This window comes from Dromaius novaehollandiae, chromosome 12 (assembly GCF_036370855.1).
Source record: "Dromaius novaehollandiae isolate bDroNov1 chromosome 12, bDroNov1.hap1, whole genome shotgun sequence".
In the NCBI taxonomy this organism is placed as follows: Eukaryota; Metazoa; Chordata; class Aves; order Casuariiformes; family Dromaiidae; genus Dromaius; species Dromaius novaehollandiae.
This window is the reverse complement of record NC_088109.1, coordinates 16,011,709-16,028,495: the sequence shown is the minus strand read 5'-3', so window position 1 is coordinate 16,028,495 and position 16,787 is coordinate 16,011,709. Positions and strand designations below refer to the sequence as shown.

The window sequence follows — 16,787 nt, the reverse complement described above, 5'->3', positions numbered from 1 at the left end:
CAACAGCATCCTGGACTGCATTAGGCAGAGTGGTGCTGGCAGGTCGAGGGAGGTGATCCTTCCCTTCTGCTCAGCCCTGATGAGACGCAGCTGGAGTGCTGGGTCCAGTGCAGGGCTCCTCAGGACAAGAAGGACATGGACTTACTGGAGCGAGTGCAGCGAAGGGCCACAGAGCTGATGAAGGGACTGGAGCATCTGTCATAGGAGGAGCGGCTGAGAGAGCTGGGACTGTTCAGCCTGGAGAAGAGAAGGCTCAGGGGGATCTTGTCAGTGTGTGTAAATACCTGATGGGAGGGCGTAAAAAAGATGGAGCCAGACTCTTCATCTGAGTGACAGGATGAGAGGCAATGGGCACAGGTTGTGTGGAGGACTTCAACTTAAACCTAAAGAAAGTTCATTTTTTTGACTCAAAGGGTGACTGAACACTGGAACAGGTTGCCCAGAGAGGTTGTGGAGTCCCTACCCTTAGAGATATTCAAAACCTGACTGGACACAGTCTGGGCAACTTGCTGTAGCTGACCCTGCTTTGAGCAGGGGGGCTGAACTAGACCATCTCTGGAAGTCCCTGCCAACCTTAACCATTCTGTGGTTTGGTGAGCTGCATAGTGGTGAAAGCCACTTTCCTCACAGTACACTCCAGGCTAGTCCCTCAGCTCTAGTAGTAGACTACTGACATAGGAGTTCTCTTACTAAGGGGAAGCAGGTAGGAAGAAAAACTTTAAAATGGGCAACTGAACCATGACAGGCCAATTCAGCACATGCAAAACTATAGCTCGTGCTATGTCCTAGTATACGTTGTTATTAACAAGGTACTCGGCTAGCACCTCCTGCTTGCAGACCCCAGGAAACTAGTCAGTTTTTTTCCCCATTGTATCATAAGAATAACACCAGCCAAACTATCACAGATTAGATCAAAGGTCTATCTGCTCTTGCTTATACGGCACCTGACACTATCCAACAGCAGATGTTGAAGGAAAGATCTCAAGAAATAACATGATTTTACAGTGCAGTTTCCCCAGCACAACCTCCCAGTTCCTAACAACCTGCAATTCAGGAACTCCTTGTGCAAGCTGTAGCCACATCAGTTTTCAGTAGTTCTTGGTGAACTATTTTTCCATGTTCTTTCAACACTTTTTTGTCTTTACAACATTTTGTGGCAATGACTTACATAGCTTATGTACTATATGAGAAAAATATTTTTATTTTAAACTTGTTTGATAATTTCACTAGACATACTGTATGTTTTGTGAGAAATAGTGAGCAAATATGCCCTCTTCACCTTCCTCGTATCATTTATGGTTTAGTAAGATCTCCTCTGTGATTTCCTTTCCAAACTGGCAAGTCTACAGTAATCCTCCCACAGGTAGTTTCCTTTAATTAGTCAAAATTGATCAAGACTGTGACTTGTCAGGGCTATTCCAAGGACCATTCTGTCAATATAGCAATGCTTAGTGTATACAGAAACCAACTGCACACAGTGGGCAGAGAAATACAAACATGGAAGGCTTAAATTACTTCTTTTATACTCCCAGGCATCTTGAATGATCACGGGAGAATCACTTGCATCAAAGCAGGATGGTCCAGGAAGATGTACAGTGCAAGAATTTGCTGGACATCTGTGCTGATTTTGATACAGCAAAAGCAGCTGCTATTAGCACAAGAAGCATAAAGACAAATATTACCACTATCCTTTCCTGAGACCAACTTTCCCATTGCTGCTGTGTTTCATTAACCTGTATACACACTACCTCAGTTTTGACAGGATGCCTTTCAACTCCTGGCTGAGCAATTAGAAAATAACATTTGAATGCACATCTAGGTTCCTGAAAGCAAGAGTTCTCAGTGTGCAGGAAACTGAACCTGCATTAAAATCCCTCTCATTTTCAGATTGCACACACCAGGAGGCAAGGACTTAATAAAATTTGTATGGCAGAATCAGAGAGCCAAAAGCAGCTTTTTAAGCATTATCCAGGGGGCCTGTATTGCAGCTTTTGAACAAATGAATGTCTGATCGGCCTACCCAAAGCTCTTCTCTTCCCATTGGAAAGCAGCCCCTCCCTCCCACCTTCCCTCTTCCTTATTGTAATTACTTTCTGAAAGCATCAAATGAAGTCAAGCATGTTAAACGCTGAGAATTTTATCACACCAAATACAAAGCTGTGCAAAAACTTCAGATTAGGGAGAATGTAATTAGGATAATAAAAATTGGAAAAGGGATCTGAAATGCTAAGAAAAAAAGGTATTAAAATGGATAGTTTGGCAGAAAGGAGAGTTTACCATTACTGGCAATAAAGAAAGTACTAGACAATGTAGGGAATCTCTTAATCTTTCAGAGCAAATACTGCTTAAAGCTACAGACAGGTGAGCCTGAGCTGGTGACAGCACAGCCAAGGTGCAAGTGCTGGAGCACCAAGCAATAGGCCAGCATGCAGGTTAAGAGAAAGCGGCTCATCTACTGAATGGAGAAGTTTTTAATCCCTATTACAGTAACTGAATTCAGGGTGCTACTACTAGTCACTGATTTGGTTTCCAAGAATTAAATTTTTAGAAGCTGCAGCACTCTAGGAAAGGGAGGGAGGACTGACTGTTGTGCACAAGAGCAGGTCCCTGACTCCAGCTCAGCACAGGTTACCACCAAGCCTGGAGGATCACCAACATCTTCAGCGGGATAGACAGGGAGAAGAGGCCCCTGCCCCCCAGCTGCCTCTCTGTCCTGACAGACACACAAAACTTCTGCAGCCTGACTTGGGAAGCTGCAGAGGCCTGTCAGCACCAGCTGGTGTGCTTGCTTGCCTCTGTCTTCCCCTTTGGTCCTGCTGGTCTGTCCATCTTGCTGACAGCTGCAGACAGCCATCTGCTGGGCAATCGCATCAAAAAAACAATCTAGAATAGATCCTGGTCTACAACCAGGATCATTATGCTTCAGTTCTTCCGAGCTTCCTATGAGATTAGGAGCTCAACATGATGCATTAATTGACAGGGCAACTGGAATAGGCAGTGTTAAGCATCATTATCTGGAATTCTAAGAGAAGAGATGCAGAGTGTGTGCATGTCTGTCTCTTCCAAGAATTGTCATTATTTTTGGAACACACCAGTAAAAAGAAAAAAAGATAATCCAGCTTTATGATACATTTTAAAGCTGAGAGGAGTCACTTCTAGGCATCACAGCTCTAGCACAGAAGTCACAAAAGTGACCAGAGCAACTAGGAAACCAAATCAGTACAGAATACTATTTGGTGGCTAGGAAGCACAGTCATAAAAGCTGACCTGGTCCTCTTAAAACTAGTTTGGATTTAGCCTCAGTAAACCTAGAGTTGTGGTTAAAACCATTTGAGAGGTTGGTGCCCTGTGATCACCACTGCTCTGAACCAGTAATAACTCAAGTGTTCCTGCTTTAAGTACATCATTCACCCATACCTGCAATGACTTTGAGAAGCAGGAGGAGTGGGGAGGGTCTGTGACAGGTAAGAAGCGTGAAAAACATGGAGGCAGCTCTAAGCAACTGGGCTTTTTGCATGCTGGGGGCTACTTCATTGGTCCCTGTAAAACAAAGGTGGACTCTGGGGAAGACAGGTTCCCTTCTGGTCCTTCCAAAGAACTGGGAAGGAGAATGGGATTCAAGGCTCCTGTAGTAGCATCTGGTAGTATATATTTAGGAATAACCCTACAGGGAGCCAAGGTGAAGACTAGTTTATGGTATGGACCAGCAGGCCATGCCAAGCTGAAAACAACCTCTTGGCTTCCTTTTCTGTGGGGCATCAGGACAGATCCTTTCCCTAAGCTTCTGCACAACTTTGTCTAGGTCTCTCCTTGGAACACATAAAACACTCGCTTTCCACAGACAGGATGTGTTCTCTAGTGTGAAACATTTGTTTCCATGGTTTGTGTCAGACAGCAGGAGATCTGAAAGCTAAAAGGCAAGGGATTAACAACTAAAGACAGCATGACACAGCTTATTTCACATTCACATCTCAGAATTAAGAATTGGAAAACTTTTGCAGAACCAACCATGCATGACCATGCAAAAAGTAAATGAACTAAAGCACGCATTCTAGCCAAGCAGCAGCTAGCTTTATTGAGTTTTGACAATACTGCATCATAACCAGAACAAATTAAAGTTGCTTTTTTGCTCCTTAGCATTAGTCATTTCTCAGATGAAAATGGATTATGTTTAATATTAAGAGAAAACCAAGGAACAGAAATGAGAGTAAAGTTAAACAGGACTGCAGAGCTAGTGTCCCCTATGTATCCCCCTCATGTATTAGAGAAATTGAGTTCTTAGAAGTCCTCTTGAAATTTCTTAGGTCAGGTACTGAATCCCAGGACAAATCATTTGATGAATCAAATATATTGCGGGTTGCTATGGATCATGCTATACCTGTTAAGTTGCATTTGAGATATTTATCCCATTCACTGGAACAGAAAGTGATAAAGGGATTTCAGAGAAAAGATGAGATCAGGTGAGTCACACACATTTTCCTACTGGCTGCCTCAGTAAAGTTCAGTAAACACATCTGAGCATAATTCATTTTTCTTCTTAGTTCCACCAAAAAAATCAACATGAAGATCCTATGTGGTATCTGTAATACCTCTCAGTGCACCAAAACATAATTCTGGCCTTGCCTGCTTTGTTCCATATTTGTTGCATTACATGCACATAACGTTAAAACCACTGTCAACATGCTAACAGCCACAACTAAAAAGCTACAAGAGATGAGATGCTATTTATATTGTTTGCAGATATGTGCAACTGTTAGCTTATGCCCTGAGAATTAAGTACACACTGCCAAACAATTATTTTATGCAAGTTTCTCAGCATTAATAGCTATATGATTCTTCAGTAAATAAAGAATTTAAAATGTAAGAAATCTCCCCTTCTTCCATGAGGAAGTACTTAAGGAAGTTTAATAGTGATAACCGCCTTTTAGCAGCGTTACTGCTGTGGTACATTGGCTCAGAAATCAGGTATAACACCTCTCACTCCTGATCAACTCTATTTCAGAGTTATGGCTTCTATTTCTGAATGACACATAGCACCACCTAAAGAACGTGAAGAAGGCAAAAAGGTATTAGATAAGTAATAATTCCTGGAACTTCAAGTGATTGTTCTTTTATTCCTCGGAGGCATACTCGCACTCTTCCCTCTCATCTCTAATTTCCAAAGACTTCCTAGTCTTCATAGACCTGGTGCGATCCAATTAAGAAACTTCATAGCAACTTCGAAACCAAGGAAACAAGCCTAGAAAAGACAGAACACATAGAACAAGCATGGACTGTAAAGACCTATTCCAAACAGGGCTTTTGAAATGCAGTGCTATAAACACCTGATATGGTTCATGTGGAAGGAGGAAGTGAGTTTAAAAAAAAACAGTCTTGGAGCAGAGGTAAGAGTACTATCATATCCCTCCATACAAAGGCAGAACTTCTAATCCCTTAGGTTCATTATTTGCTGAATGGGAAGCCAGTCCAAACATCCACACACTTCTGTCTTCTACTGGTGGATGTGTAATCAGAATGAGTCAACAGCCACTTCCATGTGAAGCCGGACTTCCATGTGAAGCTCAGAATGAAGGTATAATTGGTTTTGTCCCTTGATTAAGATACATTTTAGAACCCAGACACCAACAGCCATAAAGCATCTGCAGTACAAAGAATCTCACTGAAATGGTACACCAGCAAGCAGTGAGTCATCTCCTCTGTATCTGCAAATATTCGCTCTAAGTGGCCAGGTCCCTGAAACCCATCTGAAATCATAATTTACTTACTGCATTAGCGGGAAATGCCCTGATCATTACAGCTGTGAAGCCCTTATACAGAGATGCAACTCCTTCCTCTCTGATAAGTTCTCTCAGCACATCTTTAAAGCCATTTGGATATTTTCCGGGAGGAGCTGTGAGGGATCAAAACACATTAGATAAGACGTGTGACAGTCACAAATGTTGAAGGATGGGGCATGTGTAACAGCCCAAGATTTTCAGCATGTTCATACTGCCACACCAGAATCTAAGCATCGCTGAAGCTATATTGTGAAAACATCTACTTGGGAAAATTATTTCAGCCAAAAACAAACAAACAAACAAGCCACCTTACTGAAGATCCAGCAAAGAGAAGCTAGGTGCTCACTGTCGCCACAAAGAATTTACATAACCAAGTCATCTTTCTGTGAGGAAGGGAGAAAGAAGAACTTTTGCCAGGGTTGGATATCTGAGCTGTTATTTTCACGGCTGATCATAGCTCTCCCAAAAACTGCAATTAGGAGATAGGAAGGCCAGGTGTAATAATTGATAAAGCTGGTTTATAAAAAGTAGAAAATGCTGTCACATGCCCCAGCCAAGAACAGCAACAAACTTCAAGTGAAGAGCACAGGCTGATGTTGCACAGATTTGCTGAGGTGTTTTAAAAAAGTTATTCTGTTTGATGAACAAGTTCTTCCACGTCCTGACCCTCCTCTGGAAAGTACTGCCTCTGCCAGCCCTCTGAACTGAACAAGTACTCCACAAATTAACCCAGGTAAACAGAACTGTCATTAAACCACATCTTCTATAAAGCACTATTGTAGATTGGCTCAGTGGAACAAGGACAGAAGACTAATGTATTTTACACTCAACCCTAGCTATGACAAACAACCAGAGCAGCCATTATTCAGGAAAAAAGGAAAATTTTCCTGCAGTAGATAGTTATGATTCATAATACACATATACATATATTAAAAAAAGCCACACACACAAAAACAAACAAACAAAAAAGCGTACTGTCCAGTGGAGAGCTAAGTCCACAGACAGGGACTACTGGAGAGCCTTAACAAAACTCTTCATTGAGTAAGACTCCAAGAGAAACCAATGGAAAACCTGTCAAATCTTGCTGAAGCTCAAGGCCTGGGACCAACTCACTACAGCTAGGCCACAGATATTCAAGAGCAGATCTGATACTCTAAAAGCAATACTCTCAGCCAGGGCCACACAGTTGCTGTTAATTCCAGACAGCACATGCGAGAATGTACACTACCATGTCTGAAGAGAAATGACAAAGCCATTCAAAGAATTACATTTGTAGTAGAACAGTCAAGACACCTGGTTCTAATATTATGATTTCCCTGCTTAGATTTCAAAATCAGTCTCTAAAATTGGGATCATTATATTGGTAGAGAGACAGAGACAGAGAAGTGCAGCCTGATTTGACAAAGAATAACCAGGAAACCAACTGAAAAGCTAGAGACACACTTGGATTTTTCATTTACTTGTCTCAAGTGGCACTCAAGCCGTGCTACCTCTCACCCAGGAAGATGCCCAGACGGCAGCTTCCACCAGTGCCCAGCCGTTCGCTGGAGTGCCACACCCCATGTGGCCATGACAAGCTGGCACGCAACTTACCTGTCTGGAAACGGGATTTCAGCACATCTGGTGGAATGGCAACTACCCAATTGAAGATTCCAGCCAGACCACCAGCAAAGAGGATCCTAGGCACACTGAGGTCACTCACACTGTGGTGGGTTGGAGTGGGATGGGATGGGGGGGGGGGGGGGGGGAAGGGGAAAGAAAAAGAAAAAAAAAAGTAAAAGCTTACATGTTTTGACTAAAATGACAACCAAAGAGGCAACCTGGCTGACAGACAGAAGGCAGAAAAATGCTGCAGAAACAGACAGAGCGTAGTATCTGAGGAACAATTCCAAGAGTCAGAGACCTCTGGGCAAAATGCATCTACTCCACCCTAAAGGTTCAAACTCTTTCATTCAGCAGCACACACACACACAAGGATGCTGTGGAGAAAAAAAACAAAACAAAACAAAAAAAGCCCCAGCTCTTTGCACACACACAGTTGAAAGAGCAAAGAGACACACTCCAAATATTTCTTACGTGTGCCAACAAGATCCAGGATTAGAATTTGTGAGAAACTCAGAATACTATTTTAATTGTCAGCTAACCCCAGACCAAAATAGCTCAACAACCAGGACAACCAGTGACAGCAATTTTTTGGGGGGTTATTTTCACACTACTGTTCAAAACTCCTCCTTGACTGGGGAGATTAATCAGCAGTGTCTGAAAAGTCTAGAGAAGGCTGACTTTGGGATTTCACTAACCTCCTTCCCTCAGGGGTCAGAATGTTCTTCAGCCATTCATACGTCATGAAGTACATTCCACTGGCTGGGACGTCTAGTGGGTAAACAACACAGGCGATGAGTAGTGGGAAACCAAACAAGGCCTTGAGGGACAGCAGCCCTGTGCCAGCTCAGCAACACCACTAAATACATCCAGCTTCCTCTTCTAAGCCTTTCCTACAAAGTGCTGCTGCTGCTCTACACAGAGGAGCCTGAACTTTTCTAGGGAGAGCAGGTGTTAAAGGCAAGAATTGGGAAAATACCTGTTCTTGAGGACTTCTGTCAGCAGCTCTTCTAATCAGACTGTAACCTGGCTGCCAGCCGTTAAGCTAACTATGAGACAACACTAAGCTTCCTTAGATGCATAGCAGATCAGAGCAGTTCAGGAACTGTAAGTTTTGCACATTATTTATTCTGATCAAGATGTTTTGGGGTTGTTGTTGTTCCAGGGTACTCCCACAGCCCATTCTTAGCTCATGCCTGAATTGGACAACCAGCTTCTGGCTAGAAACACTGCCAGTATGGAATTAAATTGCTAGCTGAGAAGCAGAGGATGGAACAAATTCCTAAACTGAGATCTCAAAATACAGAAATTTCAGCTTATACTCAGAAAACACTGCCCCAATAAAGGGAACAATCTAACATTGTTCAGAGGGGAAGAAAACAAAACATGTTAAGCCTTTAGTGTCTGGCATAATTACTTTGCTCTTGTTGTTGTAGGAGAGGGGACATGCCATTCCACTCCAAAATAAGCAACACTCAAGCAGGTAGAAAGCATAACTGCTGCAATTGCATTTTTTTAAAGCAATCATCATTATACAACAATAGTCACAGACAGCAGCCACAGTCCTTCTCCCAAGAGGTGGGGGAGGGGAAAAAAAAAAAAAAGCGCACTTCTGTATTTTGAAGTCTCTGATTCCTTTTGCCTTCTTGGATTTTAATTAGTTCCTATATCCCTCTGAATCCTTGTCATCTAATCTCTTCCTCACTCACTGAGAATCTCATGTTTATTTCTCAGTCCCTTTAAGGCATTGGAGTAGCTCTGCAGACTGCAAAAAAAGAAAAAAAAATAGATGACATAAAGCATCTCCAATAGGCTAAAGGGACAGTGAGATTTATGACACTATGTCAGTCTTAAAAGTACCCCATGCAGAAGAAGCATCAGAACATTTCCATCAGTTACCTCTCATAAGGGTGAGCACTGTCCCCTTGTACACGCCTCTAATCCCAGCCTCACGGTACAGCTGTTTCGCACAGTCCATTGGGCCACTGTATTTAGTTTCACCTGTAGCTGCCTGGATCTGAAGGATTAAAGTGATTGTTTCTGGGTGGTGAACAATCATTCAGCTAATAGTAAGAAAGCCACGTGCATGCTGCCAGAGGAAAGAGCACGTATTCATTCCACAGGCACTCCTGCAGATGAAACCTTTGCATCATTTTCTCAGACAGCTCTCTGCTTTTCAAGCTGAGGATGCATTTACTGGTCCACAGTGGCTAGATTCTCCCTTTATAGTGTAAGTTTGAAACAACTGAAGTCAGGTAATTTTATACATACACTTGTCAAAAACTAGCCTTCAAATAATTTAGTAAAATTCAAACAATTTTTATGATAATATCATGTCTGTCAGAACTAATGCGTAAACACCCATTTCCATACTAACAGAGTGCAAGATAGTGTGATAAAAGCAAACCTTCCCATCTCTGCCAAAGACAGTATTTTCATTTGTTCATGTTTATATTTCCTAACAATGCCTTAAAAACCCTGAAGGAAGTGTAGAGCTTACAGTCACTCAGCTAAACACTAGAAAAGTATTCTATGTATTTTGAAATACATCCCTCAGTTATGTATTGGGAACATGGGAAGATGATGGAAAAATCTTTGCCACAGAAAGAGTCCCACGATCTAGTGGGTCTAGATGTCTTCAGAATAAATTTAATTCTGGAAAAAATGGATTTTTCCATATTTTAAAATGGACTGAGGCATCTGCTGATGCCTCATATAATGCCACATAGTATAATGCTTGTGCTCTGTAAAGTGAATAGAGCAGTGAATGCTGTATGTGCCTATACTGTCATGGTGAGTTTGTATAATGCTTCTTCATGACACAGTTGCATTAAATGACAGTTGTCTCAGTCCTGCCAAAAAACAGAACAGAGTAAACTCACTGACCAAAGAAGTTCCTGGTATGGGAAGACAAGACCCCTAAAATTAAATTCCCATAATCACTATCTGCCTTACCTGCAAAAGGCACTTGATTCTCTCTCCTGGAGCCATGATTACTGTTGTAAACACTCCCGACAGCATGCCAGCAGCAAACAGCTGAGGATATCTGCTCAGAGGAAACAGAAAAGACCCTAACGTAACACAATACATAGGCAATGAAGGGCAGAAAGATCCCTGTATCGTCAGATTACACTGTTGCAAACAAGGCTGGCATTGAAACTAGAAATGCATCCACTGCCTATCATCAGTGCAAAAGTGCCTCATTTAATGCACAATTAGAGCTAAACATTTAAGATTTCTAGGATTCAAAACCACAGTTCCCACAGCAACCGTAACTCAGCTCTTCACGTTTATTGTATTTGTTAATATTCTTTCTACTTGCATTATTTGCTACTGCATTCCCCATTGATTTTTATTCTGAACATTTCTTCCTCCTCCAGTCTTCCACTCTCTTCTCAGTGACCACAGCTTCCACACTTATTCCTGCTCGTGCCACCAAGAGCCACATTTCTGCAAACCTTGTTCAAGCCTGTCGCCCTTATTCCCTTGCGAGGTGACAATAGTCTTGTCACACTCAGAGTGTCTGCCACGGAGCTCCCTCCCTGGTCTCCTCTAACATTGTCCATCAGGCCCTATGATTCAATCTGTCTGTATGTCTAGTTTCAGTATTGACCTTCCATTTACTCTCAGCCTTTTCTCCTGATAACACAAAGGCTGTGTCTCTCCAAACTTAGTTTTTCTCAGGCCCTCATTCTTTCAGCTTCTCACATTGCCAAATCTGTTCTATCAGCCTGCCCTCGTCCCCCCACACTCTGCATTTGCTTTCATGCTGTCTCTACAACAGCTTTCATGCTGTCTCTACAACAGAGATCTCTTAAGCAGGCCAACTTTCTCCATCACAGATTTGTGCTTATATCCAACCTCCTGCTAACCTACCTAGTAAAAAGACCTAGTTTCTCAATTACCTAAATTCCACATCTTCTACTTCTCTCCATATGCCTAAGAAATGGCATTCCATTCAGGTTTTCCTATTCTCATACCCCTTTTTTACTCTTAAATTCCCCTTACATTTTCTTCCTTCCCATCTTCTGCCAATAGGATAAGGTGCAACTTATTCTTTCCTGCTTTGACCCCACAACTCTGTCCACCAGCTGCACTATCTCCTTTCAGAGTCCATTTAATACAGTCTGCAGCAACATCTGAAGGCCGTATTCCAGGAAGACTACCTTGTCCCTTTCCAGTCTAGTTTCTACACCACTGAAACAGCAGTGGAACTACTGTGCAAACACTTTCTTCATAACCTGAATCCAGAGCTGCCACTCCAGCTTTACTCTTCAGCCCTCAGCTGGTGTCAGCACCATTAATCAGGCTCCCCATCATAAACTTTTTCCCTCCCTCTCCCATCCTGGCCTCCCGCTGCTGCTTCCTATGACCCTTCCCTCCTCATTGACTTCTCTCCCTGCATTAACAGATAATATCTTCAGATGGTAACTCATGTCACTCCAAATCTCTATGAAGTCACCACAGACTCTGTCCATACCATGCCACATGCTCTTCTCCATTTCTGCACCTTATCTCCAAGTAATCTCATTCATAGAGACTGATCCAAGTTTCTGCCTATCAGGTCTTTTAGACCTCTCTCTGCAATCCATATGCACCTCCTGCTCAAACTAAGCTTTGAGTTTTCTAATTCACCTTGGGACCATTCAGCCCTAGAAAAGACAAAACTTCGGCTTCTCAGGTTTCTTTCCATCTCCTTCCCTCCCAAACCTCCCTTCCAAATCAGCATGGGGAACCACTGCCATCCTACCTGCCTCTAGACCCATAACCATGGTAGTAACAGTCTGAGCTTTCTTTATGGCCCCCACATCCCAGGCACACTACATCTTACTACACAAAAATGTCTGCATCTAAGGTACAGCACAGTGGGGCGCAGTGACCGCTCTACCATTTATCTGTTGATCTTTGTACTTTCTCTCCCACTGCTCTGCTTGGGAGGAGCTCTCCATAAAGACTCACAACACTATGCTGCCCCCCTCCAGCTTGCTTCTTAAAACTCCATTCTGCTATGATGTGTACAAAACACAAAGCATTGAGGTGATTAGGAGGATGGCAATGAGCCCACAGACTATTTGTTTCCTTGTATTCTCTACTCCTCGCCAGCCCCCTCCGGTCTTACCCTTCAGCCTTGTCCACATGAGGAAGTTAGTTATGCTGGTAAACTACAAGTATGCAAACAGTGCCACAGCGCCTCGGCACTCTCTCCCTTTACGCAACCCAAGCAAAGGTAGCTTGCTCCATGTCGCGGAAGCGGCTAGCGCTGCACAGCCGGATGCACTCTGTACCACCCAGGCACCTCCCTGTTCAGGCAAAGCTCCAACGGAGACAGTGTCTCCCCACCCCTCCATGCTTGGCTCAACACAATGGACTCCTGCTTTCCAACATGGCTCCTAGGCATCGTATGAATAACAGAATAAAATGTCGCTAAGCTACAGTACTGTTCCTCTAGAGCTGTATTTCACAATTCAGCAAAGAAAGGGAGTACTTTGGGGGGGGTGGGAAGGGGTCTCCTTATGCGTAAGCTAATCTGAAGAGAGACACAAAGTTTTATTAGCTTCTCATAGAAAATTTAGCCATCCTTTTCATTCCACAGGACCATCTCTTTTCCAGAAGGTTAGAAGTGCCACAGAGCTAGGCTGCTTATAAACACTGCTTTTCAGAAATTAATCATGAAATATTTCTATCGCTGTTATTATATCCTAATATATGGACACAGTAAGAGTCACAGCTAGCAGGGAAAGGAGAATCAGGATTCGTGACTGAATTTTGTCAAGACTGCTTGACCGTGAATTTAATTCTTCCATAATTTCTGTTAATAGTGAGACTGTTCTCAAGCAATCATTATATAACTCACACTGTATTCATCTAAAATGGAATTGTTGTTTAATAGCTCCTTCTTGCGTAGAAAGGGAATTGCATAGCACTTGCCCACATGCTGTCTGTTTTTAGCCTGTGCTATCAGTCCCACGCTTCCAGAAGCATTAAAACACACCCATGTTTTATTTTTTAGAGCTATATTTATAACCTAGGAGGAGAGACAAATTTACACCACAACTCAATGTGCGACAATACAGCAGGCTGTAGTCTTAGGGTGCCTTTCCCAAATGTCTGAATAACACAGAAACTCACGTCAAAATGTCATCAGGTTTTCGCTGTTGGAGTCTTTTTCCCAAGCCAAATCCAAAGAAGCACACAGCAAACATGGGTGTCACTCCAACAATAGGAGCTGCCATTCCTTTATACAAGCCTCGGACTCCCTGCAAGAAATGTTATCACAAGAATTATTTGCTATAAATACATAACTCTTTGCACACATTTCAACTTACTGAGAAGCAAAAGGTTAAAACACAGGATAATATCAGAGTCAGCCAGTCCAATTAATTAGAGGAATAATGGGATCTATTGTTTACTTGCAATGATGCACACTTAACTGAGGCTCAAGGCCTGTTGCAAAGGAAGGTTATCCTTCCTGGACAATACTGGCATCATTTTCAGCCTTCTCTTCCAATACTGTTCATGCTGCCTCCTGTACTGACATGCCAAATATAAGGAAGTTAAGTTAAAAGCCACCTGAACAATAGTCCTATTAGATTATGTCCAAAGTCTTCTCTCTCAAATACATACAAAAATGCACACGTGCTTTATGAAGAAGTCATCAAATGCAACATTACTGTAAAATCCTGACTTTAAGCCTGACAATGCTGGATCTGATTCATTCTTTAGGTAAAGACTAAGCCAGGGAGACCAACTTGAACTCCTTCACTTCCCAAACAAACTCAGTTTGGAATGAGTTCAAGAGCAGATTATTTTTGCTTTCCTTCCCTAAGCCAAAACTTTTTCACGACACAAGTTTACATCCCTGATGTTTCCCTTTAGATTAAAAAAAGACATCATCAGACTGCAGACTGTATCAGACAAACTCTGATACAGACCCCAGCAGTACCATTTATTTCATTTATCTTGCCTTTCAACTGATGATACTAACTCCTTTCTAATTAAAAGGAGAGTTACAAATTATCCTTCTAGATAAAGGCTAGATGCACAAATTAAGTATTTTCTGCCTCTCCTCCCCTCTCCCAATATCAGCCTATCCCAATATATGCTTGTATGCTTACAGGCACAACTGACTGTGTAATGAAATCCTATCTGTTTGACAAAGATCAGACATGCCTGCTCAATCTTCCCACGAGCAGTAGGAAGTAAAAGGTCTTAGCAGAGAGGCTTAACGTTTTTTTCCTTATAGAAACAGACGAGTATTGAGTAGGAGTAGAGAGGCAACATTACTTTTGAACTTCACATCAGAAGACTATGATTACAGTTCCACTCTGACGTCCATGCTTCAGAAGGTGTGTTGAAAAATTGCAAGGGATTCAGAAGAGAGCTACTAAAGCTTTTCAGTGCTTTGTGGAAGAGACTAGGGAAGCAAGATTTACTTTGGTTAGGTAACAATCTATGAGCTCTATCACAAAAGTAGATTTCTGATCTGAGACAGCTCCTTCATTTAGCAAAGAGTGTCTCAACTAGATCCAGTGGTTAAGAACTAAACTTCAGACTAGTAAATAAACAGTTGGGCATTATACCCATTGTTTCCAAATGTTAAATAGCCACTGGAAAAACTTACCAAGCAGCAAGGTGGATTCTATGTCACTTAAAGTCTTTAAACCAAGGCTGCATGCCTTTCTAAAAAAAAAAATAGACTATAGTTCAATCACATGATATGGGCTGATTCAGGGGTCACAGAGTGGAAGCCAATGTCCACCTTATGAAGAAGATCAAACAAAGTTACTATAATGGTCCCTCTGACCCTTAAAAAAAAAGGGGGGGGGGGGAAGAGAAAGAAAAAAACACTAGGAATTAAAACCTCCATTTACTCATCCACCTTCTCACAGATGGTATAATAATATATTATAGAAGAAATTAAAAGTACTGCTTTTATTAACAAAAGTCATTGCCTATTTTAGGACTTCCCAAGAGAGCTCCAAATACCAAAGACAACGAGATTCCACCACCTACGACAACAAAGCCAGCCAGCAACTGCCAATGTTAACCCCAGTCTTTAGGTTCAGATATTAATATCACAATATTTTGAACCATCAGCGTTTCTTCACAAAGCAAAAAAACACGCATTTGGAAGAAGTAGATGGTAAGTACTCCTCAAAATAGATCTCCCTTCAAGTTTTGTAATCCGATGAAAAATTTTAGAATCAGTTCAAGTGATAACCCAAGAATTTTATATTCTGGGGGCGGGGAGGGGGGCAGCATTCCCACACGATGCCATTGCTGTGACGTACACGGACAACTGACATTTTTGGCAGGCGCTGCACGGTAACGCAGGCTAACACAGTACCTCTCCAACCAGAGTCTTCCTGAAACAGTCAAAGGTCCCAGAATAGAGCAGAGGCTGCCCAGGCTGGGGTACGGGCTGGGTCTGCAGCCTGACCTGGCAAAAAGAGACAGGAGACACCGCTTTATTAAATCTCTCTACCTGAGCTCTGATTCAGAGAACGCGTCTGCACGGCTAGGCAGTAACAGTGTTTGTGACCAGACTTCACGATAGTGGCAAAGACATTAGCATCGTTTTAGCCATTTACAGAAGAGACTTGAGTTTTAGTGTATTTAACGATTTTTAATTGCTTCGATGATGTTAGCAGCGTTACTTCTCTGATTTATCATTATTTATTTATTATTACTACATTTCTCTCACGGGGGGGCTGCGGGACGGCCGCGGGCCCCGCCCGGGCTCCAACCGGCCGCCGGAGAGCCCAGCGCGGGGTGAGGGGGCCGGGGCTCCTGCCGGGCGGCGGCGGCCGTCGAAGGCAACGGCCACTCCGGGCGACTCCCCCCGGGGAGGCGGTGGGGCCGCCGCGCCCGCAGGGAACATCCCGCCCACCTAGCGCGCGGGGCACGCCGGGAAATGTAGTCGGCCTCCCCCCCCCGCGGGGCACGCCGGGAAACGTGGTCTTCCTCAGACTCACTCCCCGCCGCCGCAATGCACGCCGGGAGCTGTAGTTCTCCCCTGCCGCGCTCGCTGAGCACCCCGGGAAGTGTAGTTCTCTCGCCGGCTTCCCCCACCGGCCGCCCCCGGTGCCCCCCGGCGGCGGTCCCGTCCCGGCGGCGCGCCACCGTGCCGCCCCCTCACCTTGATGGTGTCCAGCGGGTGCCCTACGAACACCAGGCAGACACCCCCGAAGCCGCCGGCGAAGAAGTTCTTCACGGGGCTGATGGGCTGCACCTGCTTCGCCATGGCGGCGGCAGAGGCCGGGGCCGGGGCTAGAACTGGGACTAGGACTAGGACCGGGACCGAGATCGGGATCGGGGTGTTGTGTCCCCGATGAGTAAACACCGCCCCCTCCGCCCCGCGACCTTTACCCCAGTGCCAGGCCGCGCGGCACGCCGGGATCGCGGGGG

The 16,787-nt window shown here is 43.7% G+C and overlaps 1 protein-coding gene across 1 annotated transcript; it reads right to left on the bottom strand.

Annotated features, from left to right (window-relative positions):
• Positions 1-4,049: 4,049 nt before the first annotated feature.
• SLC25A20 (solute carrier family 25 member 20) lies at positions 4,050-16,784 on the bottom strand. The gene is made up of 9 exons (XM_026102676.2): positions 16,519-16,784; positions 15,727-15,819; positions 13,509-13,636; positions 10,335-10,425; positions 9,279-9,396; positions 8,078-8,150; positions 7,371-7,480; positions 5,766-5,890; positions 4,050-5,239 (listed from the first exon to the last, which is right to left on the bottom strand). The coding sequence occupies exons 1-9, from the start codon at positions 16,621-16,623 to the stop codon at positions 5,177-5,179; spliced, it is 906 nt and encodes a 301-aa protein (XP_025958461.1). The 5' UTR covers positions 16,624-16,784; the 3' UTR covers positions 4,050-5,176.
• Positions 16,785-16,787: the final 3 nt, after the last annotated feature.

Excerpts from the sequence above, each read along its gene's own strand:
- SLC25A20 (XM_026102676.2), bottom strand. The coding sequence starts at position 16,623 with ATGGCGAAGCAGGTGCAGCCCATCAGCCCCGTGAAGAACTTCTTCGCC. Across the intron at positions 15,820-16,518 it reads ACCCGCTGGACACCATCAAG|GTCAGGCTGCAGACCCAGCC; the intron begins GTGAGGGGGCGG and ends TCTTTTTGCCAG. Across the intron at positions 7,481-8,077 it reads CTGACCCCTGAGGGAAGGAG|TGTGAGTGACCTCAGTGTGC; the intron begins GTTAGTGAAATC and ends AACCCACCACAG.